The sequence below is a fragment of the Atractosteus spatula genome, chromosome 11 (assembly GCF_055471065.1).
Source record: "Atractosteus spatula isolate fAtrSpa1 chromosome 11, fAtrSpa1.hap1, whole genome shotgun sequence".
Classification (NCBI taxonomy): domain Eukaryota; kingdom Metazoa; phylum Chordata; class Actinopteri; order Semionotiformes; family Lepisosteidae; genus Atractosteus; species Atractosteus spatula.
This window is the reverse complement of record NC_142716.1, coordinates 44,830,809-44,841,315: the sequence shown is the minus strand read 5'-3', so window position 1 is coordinate 44,841,315 and position 10,507 is coordinate 44,830,809. Positions and strand designations below refer to the sequence as shown.

The following is a 10,507-nucleotide window of genomic DNA, read 5'->3' as shown; positions in this document are numbered from 1 at the left end:
AAGGCAATGTGCTCTCTTTTAATCACTTAAAAAGTGCACTGCCTGGAACGTGCTGGGGAGCTCTTAAAGAATCGCAAGCTCTATGCGCTCTCTCTGCTTGCAGGCAGTGTGTTACCTGGGGGCCTTTCCTCCTCTCCGTCCTGTTTCTGCTGGTGAATCTCCTTGTGCTGCTCCTGGATGACAGCCAAGAGCTTCTCATGCTGGTCCAACAGCCTCTTCTGCTGCTCCTGCTGCTCCTTCAGCACCTCCAGCAGCTTGGCTTGGTCCAGCTTCCCCTCCTGCTGCACCTCTGCGGGGGAGAGGGGGGAGAGCGGGGACCGGGCATGAGCACCAGAGTCTACCGTCATGGAGAAAAGATGTATAAGAAGCTGTGAGGGGGGTGTTCTCATGACGGTGGGGATAAGGACATAGGTCTGTGAAATGCTCTAAATTGCAGGGAAAGAGCATGAGGAGACAGGAACAGTTCAGTGCCTTACATGAGAACAAGACAGAGAGCGAGAGGTCAAAGTGCTGTGAAATGGTCACACAAATTATACTAACGGCCTGCGGAGAAGGATCAAATCTCTGCTCCCTCTAAACCCAAATGACACTTTGACCTGTCTAGCTATACGAAGATGCTACCAGTTAACGAATGTGAGAATGCTGCCAGCGAACAGCAATGCTTGCTTTAATGTAAGAGACCAAAGGGAGAAAGGTGAAGGGAAATCCATACCTGCTACCAGCCTTTTAATTTCTGCAGCAGAGATCCATTGACAGCAGGAGAAAAGACAAGGATTAGAGGACAGTCTGTAATAACTACTCTAGACCTTGCACAAGACTTAAGAGTGAAATTATCTATGTCGGACTTTGGTACATTCTGTAAAAAAAAGACCATCAATTCAGTTTATACACTGACGGCTCGACCTTTTATCAAACACTAAATACTAGGCAACAATGCAAGGGACTTCCAACATTTTACAAATGGTCACAAAATATATTTTTAACAACACCTAAACCATTATAAAAGAGTAAGCTACGAAAATCCCTAACAACTCAATTAGAAACAACAGCATTTACACTACACGCATCACATGATTTACCCCAAACGTATTGCCTCCTCCTTCCTGTTAGGAAATGAGTAAATTCAATACTGTGAAATGGATAGCCCAACCAGTGCATCCCAAGGCTGACTGAAAAGTCTAAATGCTTTGCTCCTAATATCAGGCACAAACACTACATAATGATGCCTTGAGGCAGAACACAGCAGCTCTAAGACTGAAATATCTAAGTTATCTGAATACTCATATTCAGCCTGGTAAGGGTGTGGCATCCACGAGCCTATCCTAGAAGCACAGGGTAAAAGATAAGACCGCTTCTTGAGTTGAATACTTGTCCATACACACCCATACAAGAACACAGAGACACCTCTGAGACACAAATTAGCCCGGCATGCATTTGGAAATACCCACACAAACGCAGGGAGAACAAGCAAATTTATCACAGAAGACACCACAGTCCAGAATCCAAACTAAAAACCAAGTCTAAATTACATAGGGCTATTATTGAAATAGGAAAAAGTACTCAATAAATCTCAATCTCAGGAAATAAAACAGTATAATTTATGAACAGTTGCCAAAGAATGCCCTGAAGGGGCCTTCTAACAGAAATGAAATCTTCACGCAACAAACTGGCTGAATGACACGAAAATCAATTTAGGAAAGCCCGTTTAGCGAGATGCCATTTCAAATCGGATTTCCAAATCAGAGCAGAAATAAGGCTCCCAGTTAGTGATGGAGTTCTCTGGAGCAAAGAAAGTATAGCTCTTTTCTCCCCTGCACTTCCGATCCAGCCCAATTCGGAGAATGGGGCAACAGGCAGGAGCCATATGAACACAGCGCAGCCACGCTACACTGAAGTGCTGCAGCCCACTAACAGCTTCGGGAGTTACAGAAGAGCAGTCCCTGATGTAACACAAGCCGTGAAAACAGGTCAGAAGTGTGCCAGAAATCGAGCTGTCTTTTTGTCCTATTTTACATGGGTGACAAATGTTTCAGCTAGAAAAAAAAGCTACACGAAGACAATGCTTGTTCAGGCCTAGCTCAAGCTACTTGCATCAGAAAATATCATGTCTCGTCAGCTCCTTGAAGGTCATTTCTACTGGAGGAAGGAGAACCTGCTTTCACAGCTCATTTACTCTCTCTAAATACATCTTCATCTACCTGGACCTACAGCTACACACTTCATGCTGTGCTTCTCCTCAACCTTCAGACTAGACATCGTCTCCGCTTTAAGTGACTGCATAAGCACACTCAATAACACAGTCAGCCACAAACTCACAGTACCTTAAAGGACTTTTCAAATTATTTTTAGATTAGCACTACCTTTTTAAGTACAACTAGCCTAAAACAAATGTTTGGTTTGAACTTTTTTTTACTTTCTGTATGGAAAAAAAAAATATTTAGGAAGACATCGGTCATTGAGGTATGGTATCTTCTTCAAAGTATTTAAAAGCAGAAACACTGATCACCTTTCAGGTACAGAAAAGAAAGTGTGTCTGAGAAATATTAATTTTGCAAATGTATCAGCAGCTCCAGAAAGGTTACACTCACCATCCACTTTGTCCTCTGCTCCCGTTTCCTTTACCTCCAAGTTCCTCTCAGCTCTGTCCTCTCCCAGCCCATGATCCTCTGGTTCGGGCCCCTCGGGCGGCTGGCCACCTGTAAGTAGACCATGTGGTACTTTTGCTTAGTCTTTGGATCACTGAAAGCCCTATAACGTTCAGCTGCGTATAGCAGCCTTTGAAAAATGAGGGAGAGAACACAGAAGAAGAAACTGAATTTGTTTTTAAAAAATCACCTTTTCCTACTGATTTCTTGGGGGCCTTGTCTGCTTCTTTGGGGTTCACTGCCATGTTCTCCCCTGCATTTCCAGGGTGCACCTCTTTTTCAGGAGCCTGCTGTTCATGCGCAACACCCTCCAGGTCCTTATAAGCTGGCTTCATCCCTTGTCCTTCCTGTCCGTCCTTGATGTCCTTCCCTTCCTGCTTTGACTCGACCGCGTTCGCCTGGACACGCTCCCCTGCCTTTGGATGGTCTTCCTTCTTGTGGCTCTCGAGGCCCTGGGCCCCCTCTCTATCCGGTGCTCCCTTCTGCTCTTCTTCCTCCTCTGCATGCCCCTGCGCCACACCCTGACCGGCCTCCTGGGCAGGCTCATTCTTCTCCAGCTCCTCCTTGTCTTTCCTCTCATCCACAAGCACCTCGTCGTGAGGGATGGGCGGCTCATGACGGTGGGCTTCCCCAACGGGCACTGCCACACCTGCAAAGTTAGGAGAGGGTTACAAAGCGCCTTTTATCCCCCCTTCCTTTCATCAATCTACTTTCACAGCTATTAGGCTCCAACACGTCAGAATACACAGCCTATGAATAAAATATAGGCAGTGGTATAAGATTAAAGATACAATGGTAAAATAAATCAGTTAACTCATCCGTACAAGAGGATGCAGATAAAAGGCGTGCTTTGATTTCTGCCCAGTTAATACAATGAGTGTTTAGTTTTCTAAAAAAAAATGTGAATAAAAGAAAAAAGTGAGCTAGAACTGGGTAACACTTTAATTGACAGCTTAATCTCTTGCACAGTGATGGTTTCTATCAGAAATCATGGGTCCATTGTATTTCTATACTGATTAGTCCCTTGCACTTATGAATAAACCCAGTCTGTGGAGGGATTATGTTTTTCAAATGTCATACAAAGCAAACAAAATATATATATATATCTTGATCTACAGTAGCATCTTTCATCATTATTAGCAACCAAGATGGCCACTGTTGGCTAGTAATGCCTATGTACCTGTGGATGCCAATGTCTCCCTTAATGTTAACTGCAAAAGGCAATCAACAGAATGAACTATCACTCAGTGATGGTGGTAAGGCCCGGCCCATCAGTGTAGGGTCACCTGCATCGGGTCGATCCAGCTGAACCTCCTCCTCCTTCTTCCTCTCTGGGATCTCCACCGGACCTTTAATCTGGGGGGGTTCTGCTGGTTCCCTCTGGCCTGGTAACTCTGCCTCCCTGGGGGGGTTTGGTTTCTCCTCCTTGTCCACTGGCTCATGCACTATCGGGTTTTCCACTGCAGGGGCAGAAGGAACTGTGTTCCTAACATACTGGGAAAACCACTAGAGTGCACTGCAGCAAGCTCAGAGCTGAGAAAAGAGCAGACTCAAGGCAGCTGCGTACAGTACCTGTGCCATGGTTAGCGTTCTAATTTATATAATATTTAATGTCTTTTTTTAAAGGTTAAACATCAAACAAGCCACGAAGAATGACTTTATCAAAAGCAAACTGAGTTCTCCCTTCAAACTCTTCATCATAAGGTGTGCAAAACACCACAAGATAGATTCAGTAGTTTCTCTATGTTTAATTTATATAGGCTACAATAAACCAAAGCAAACCTTTTCACTTTTCTCTCTTCTAGGTCTAAATATGTGATTGGGTATAGAGAATACATGGACAGCCCACCTGGGACAACACCCACACAAGAAACAGGTCAAGCCCCTTCCAGAGTCTGAGCGCTTTAGAAGAACAACTCAAACTTAGGGAGAACAGTAAAGATGCATGCCTTAAAAGCTGCCACTAGATGGAAGCATAAACACAGGAGTCACAACAACGAACACACAACTGTAAGAGAAGACTGCAGCCTCCACCGTTAAATACAACCTTCCCGTTAGTCACCAGAAATGTGCTCACAAAAGAGCACACCGTGTTTGAAACCATTTAACATTACCAGATGCTGCTCTGAATGTTTCTCCATATAATGTGCTCAATCCCAGCTGATGCTGAAATGTGTCCGCTGTTGAAAAGGCACAACGTATTGTTCTAAATGTACCTAAACAAGTGCATTTCATTTCCTGCAAATGCTGGCCTGTCCAAAGAGAACTTTGATCAGTTTTCCACCCTTCTTCCCTTCCCAATACAATAAACGAAGAGAGAATAAAAGAAGAACTGGAATGGCCTTGAAAGAAGGCTTACACAACAACACACAAAGACTGACAGACGTTTCCAGTAATAGCACTGTGCAAAACTAAGAGGACGGGGACAGCACCTACTAAACCTGCTTGAGTATTCAATTCACATGCTAAGGCATTCACATAAACAAGAAGAGCGAAAATAAAAACCGGACAAGCACAGAAGTAGATCCGAAACACAAAAACCGCCGCATAGACGAGTGCTCATAATCTGAATTCGCACAGCCAGTTTGATTAAACAAGTACACAGCGCACCATGGTGCCCAGTGAAAAAACGCTGTTTAAAACGTGTATAAACTCTGCCCCACAGTTGGGCGCCTGTCTCCCCCTGTCTCAGAGCAGCTATCTGCTCAGCAGGGAGCGAAATTAAAATCATTGTAGGGACAGGCATTAACAGCCGCGCTCACTCTTTACGACACAGTGAGGGGGCTGCTTTTGGCTGATATTAAACAATTTCACTGGGGATGCAAAATAATCGCCTGCAATCTCAGGGTCATTCAGGGTAGCAGTAAAAACGATTCACCTCATTTATTCCAACGCTTTGCAGAGCTCGTCAGCCGAGCACACAGAAAAAAAAAAGAAGAGCAGCTCTTCCGAGATGGGAGCTTTGTGTGCAGTGTCAGGGAGACAGCAGATAGCTAAAAGACTTCATTCCTGCTTACAATGCTGAGGATTTAGCCTTCCACACAGAAGGAAAGACAAGGAACCACAATCCTGTGATTCTGATGTGGCGTGCTCGTGTGCGTTTTTGTCTGCGAGGTTAGGAATGGTGACGTTTATCACAATGAGCAATGAGGCAGCTTTTTCGGGGTTCTTTTTTAAGCAGGTTTATTCACTACCCCATTTTCCCCCATTTGAAAGTGAGGAGAGATAGTAAGCTGACTGCAGATGTCTTAAGACAAGCCCTTGCTTACAGAATAATAGGCGTCAGCATGTACAGGTCAAACCAACAAAACTAAGACCATGCTTGTTTGATTATGGGTTACACAGCGTCCGCAACATTCCTCCGCACCGAAGTCGAACAGCTGCAGGATTGTTCAAAAACGAAAACATGTGAGCAATTGTTTTTTATTATTACAGCTAATAATATGATGAGCGCGTCTACGAACAAATAAAAAACATGGAATTTTATCTAATTTAGTCAGAAATGTTGTCATGTGCTATCACTCTGAACAGCACACATTAATACAGCTTACCTAATGTGAGCTTGTGTTTCTTCAATTGTTGCCCAATTGAAAGACAATTTAATTTGGGTTTTTCCCAGAAAGGTAACTTTTTTTTTTTCTCAGCTGCTGCAGGAGGACTGAACGTTCAGTTGTATTTCATTATAGCAGCAGAACGAAATGCTAGACGGTATATTCGGCATCGCACAAGCCCGAGATAACGTCTGGCTGTCAAGGCTGCGCACATCATGGGGAAATAATCGTGCTGTTCAGTTATGAGCGGGTTTTCAGAAGCAAGAGAGAAAGAAAAGCTTCACCTCCACGGTTACAGACCTGTCTCTCCCCCGGCCCTCACAGACACACTCACACACTCACACACTCACACACACTTCCGCACAGCTGCCCTCTCACCATGATGGCGTAAACAGGAAACAGGTGTGGAAGTGGGCGTCCTCTAGTGATAAATGGGATCATGTCAGTCATGGACGGAGGTTCAGGATGGAGCAAGAATAATTGCTCGAATGCCCAGACCAAACACATACTGCTCTCCCTGCCCATGGCTGGTTTTGAAAATGTAGGATGAACTGGGGAGGGAATTTCTAAACAGTAGAATTGCCTCACTACCCCACAATTACAATGAACTACATCTGCTTGGAATATATAATACTGACTCAGTTCATCAGATTAAGTGATCTAGCCACACAGTGAGGGATCTCATCCACCTTCACTCATCCTTACTTACAATTACACGGTATTGAGAGTTGATGTTCAATATGGGGATTTGACATTGGCGGAATATATCACATCATACTTTGAAATCAAAACTAACAAAAAGAGTCCATACATACCAGAGATCTTGGCTGGATCTGGTTTCTCCACTAATTGGTCAAGTACATGTTGGTCATCCAGGTTAACGGGGGGCTCCACCTTCACAGGTTGGCTCCCGAACATAGAAAGAGTGGTGAAGGTGCTGATGAGCAGGATCCCCAGGCCAACCAACAGCACTAGCTACAGAAACACATACAAGACACATGGGTGAAAAACACAAGATTACACACCATCTCTCCCTTTACTGAAGATTAGGAATGCTGTGACTCAGGGATTCATGAGGACATAAGAAAGGTTACTAATGAGAGAATGCCATTTGGCAAACATCAGGGCAAGATCTTTAAATAAAAACAGTATTACAGGTGTAGACCACAATGCCTTCTATGTTTAAAGCTCCTCTAGGAAAATGGGATACAACTTTGGTTCCTGCAGCTCATGTTATTACAAATCTTTGTTACAACACAAGCTTTAACTCCATAGTTTGGCCTTCACTGATGTCTTTGCTAAGTGTTACAGAAATAATTAAGAAGCGCTTGGGAAAAGGATCTGAAACAATACAACAGAGTGAGATGAGAAGTGTCACCTAAGCCCCACCTTAGTAGACAGCTCTTCAATTCATACAGAAGGGCAGAGAATAAGGAATAAAAATAAGTGCCCTGCTTGGAGACCAGGAAGGTGAGGGTTCGGTGCCACCATGCTGGCACTGGGGCCCTGTGTTCTGGGCAGTGTTGACTGAGGGAACAGCTGTCTGGTGTGATCAGGCCCTCGGTTGGCAGGAACTCAGTCCTTTTCTAGCCAACACTAACATCTGCTCCACTCACGAAAAACAATTCCAGCCTCCTGCCCGCCCCCAGAATTAAAACCTGACCCACTGAGCAAACACTGCTGGCTGCCCATTGTCCTGTGGCAACTGCGAGACAGGGCTCCTCGCGTATCCCAAGGCACAGAGGTCAGGGAGACGGACACACCGTTACACAGCAGGGCCACAGGACAGCATGCATGGCAGCATCAAAGAGAGAAAGGTGCTTGACAGGTTTGTTTTCCTGGGCCTTTCTGTGATCTCATTCAAATGCTTCTGAGACTTTCCCTATAGCAGCAGTTAGGTTTTACAGCGATGACCACTCATTCCATGGTGGACTTTTTAAAAAAAAAAACCTCACCCCCTACCTAATGCCAAACACTTATTTCATTCTTCCTTATTTTCTCCATATTCTGTTTGAATTATGTGCATCAATACAGGGGGGAAAAAACAGATAACTGGCTAATGTCCTTTTCTGTTGTCGCAGCCAGTGCCATTCATTGACATCGTTGCTTGCTGCTGAATAGGTTGTATACAAACAGTGAGACAAGCATGAGTTTGCTGTACCATGCAGTGTGCAATCGCCATCTGCTGCAAATCTAAAAAAAAAAACAGTTTGGAATTGTCCGAAAGTAAGCGTCTGACAATTACAGGACAGCCGACTGCAAACAAACTGAGTGCTGCACAAATTCTGCTTGGAAGACAGACGGGTAAAGATTTCAAAACAAATTCAATACCATGCCTCAAAGTATATCACCCTGCTTGATACAGCTTTATATGTAGCACTAGAGAAAAAAAGGTCCATGCTCAAGCAGCTATCATTGCTGCAAGCACTAAATTGCTGGTAAGAATTTTGATCTTAAGGCAAAAAAAGTTACTGGACATGTAATGGAACAGCTCTGGATGATGAGCAGTTTTTGTCTGGGGGACCCTTCTTACACACTACCAGACAATTTTTGTCCGACACCGCACGAGCTATATAATGCTCTGATTTAAGACACGCCATATTAAAGACTCTCTGTTTATATGACTGATGTCTAGAGCTCTGATGTGTCAGTGCAGAGATTAACTGCACAGAGAATAACAATGTATAAAAGGCAATGCTATAAACCCATGAGCTATCATGTCTACTACTACAAAACACCACAAACCTTTACCCCACCTTCTGGTTCCCTGCTACCAAATGTATTTACGGTGTAGTTTAAAGACAAGCTTCTTTAAGCACAGTTTTCAGTTGTGCAAGGCTACATTTTGCTACAGTTGACCAGATTAATAATAATTCCCTACACTTGTATAGCGTTTTTCTGGACACTCCACTCAAATGGGAGTCCCCACTTTACAGGTAATGGGGACTCCCCTCCACCACTACCAGTGTGCAGCCACACCTGGATGATGCAATGCCAGTCATAGTGCGCCAGAACGCTCACCACACACCAGCTCTCAGTAGGGAGGAGAACAGAGAGAAGAAACCAAACCATAGGTGGGGATTATTAGGAGGCCATGATTGTTAAAGGCCAGGGGGAAATCTGACCAGATTACATGCATACACTTTCTACTATAAACTAAAGTCACAGCACAAATTCATTATATTCTTGTCATTTCTACAAGCGCTAACAAAGTAGTTTTTAGCTTTAAGACTATTTTTTGTGTTCTGAACTAACTGCACCACATAACTACTACAAAACACATTCGGTTTCGGTTACAAAAGCAACAACTTAAATAAATCTACACGTTAATTTTTAGTCTACTACAGTTCTAAACACCAATATCTGCATGGGGCAATAAAGTCTTAAGTGGTGCAACCCTAGTTTGAAGGTGCAATGCCACTTGCAGTTCTCCTGTCTTTTCAATGCTCTCTTGTTTTAAAAGTTTCCTTTGGCTGCTGCTGAACAGCCATTATGGATGGGCTCTCTCTGCCAGAACTGCAGCACGCTGTAAACCATGTGCTCTCCATTCTAGTAAAACTATCCGCTTTCCGACACTGATCCTATCAAGAAGTAATAATAAACGCTAATGAAGCCCTTTCAGAAGGCACTTAAATAAATAAAAATTATGAATTTAAGAAGCTTTTCTGGGTGAAGAAGGACAGGAAAAGAGTCTGGCACGGCACCCGAGACCCCCAAGCAAGATAACGGAAGCCCTTGGCAAGGCAGGAGCAGGCAAGCTGCCAGAGACAGCAGTGTCAGGGAACCGAAGGCCTTTCCTGTAATTATATCCCTCACTCTTTCCTTTCACAACAAACTTCTTTCCATTATTTCTGCTGTGGTGCTGACTGACAGGATGCCTCCTCCCGGACTCGAGCAAGCTCTCTCCCCGCAAGGCGGGATAGCCAGACAGACAGCCGGCTGAGGAAATCTGAGAGCCAAGCTTTACATCTGGCATGGCATTTTTATTATTAGTTCCATCATGTCTATCATTATTACTTCACTATTTTAAGCAAACCTTAAAAAGAATCTTGAATATTATTTTTTCTGGTGAGAGACAACTGGTAGCTTTCACATTCAAATATCATAATAATAATATCGGAAATATCATAACAGTGTGGCGTAATACTCTGGTTTTTGCCTGCTTTTAGCAGCCTGCAGTGTCAAATGGTATTGCAAGAAAATACATACTGTACACATGCAGCAAGTTATAATAATGGCTCCCCGTTAATCAATTAATACCACCCTCTAAAACACTGGACTGAACAATATAAACTATTTTGAAAAAGAACA

The 10,507-nt window shown here is 43.8% G+C and overlaps 1 protein-coding gene across 4 annotated transcripts in view; it reads right to left on the bottom strand.

Annotated features, from left to right (window-relative positions):
• slc38a10 (solute carrier family 38 member 10) overlaps positions 1-10,507 on the bottom strand; it is a 35,494-nt gene that overhangs the window by 6,604 nt on the left and 18,383 nt on the right. For 3 of the 4 annotated variants that reach the window (XM_088926841.1, XM_088926840.1, XM_088926843.1), the window contains 6 exons: positions 7,012-7,171; positions 3,932-4,105; positions 2,836-3,294; positions 2,589-2,696; positions 713-733; positions 116-289 (listed from right to left, as the gene is read on the bottom strand). In XM_088926841.1, the coding sequence (XP_088782967.1) occupies positions 116-289; positions 713-733; positions 2,589-2,696; positions 2,836-3,294; positions 3,932-4,105; positions 7,012-7,171 (1,096 nt within the window). The remainder of the gene's footprint in view (positions 1-115; positions 290-712; positions 734-2,588; positions 2,697-2,835; positions 3,295-3,931; positions 4,106-7,011; positions 7,172-10,507) is intronic. The other variant, XM_088926842.1, reaches the window with a different exon arrangement.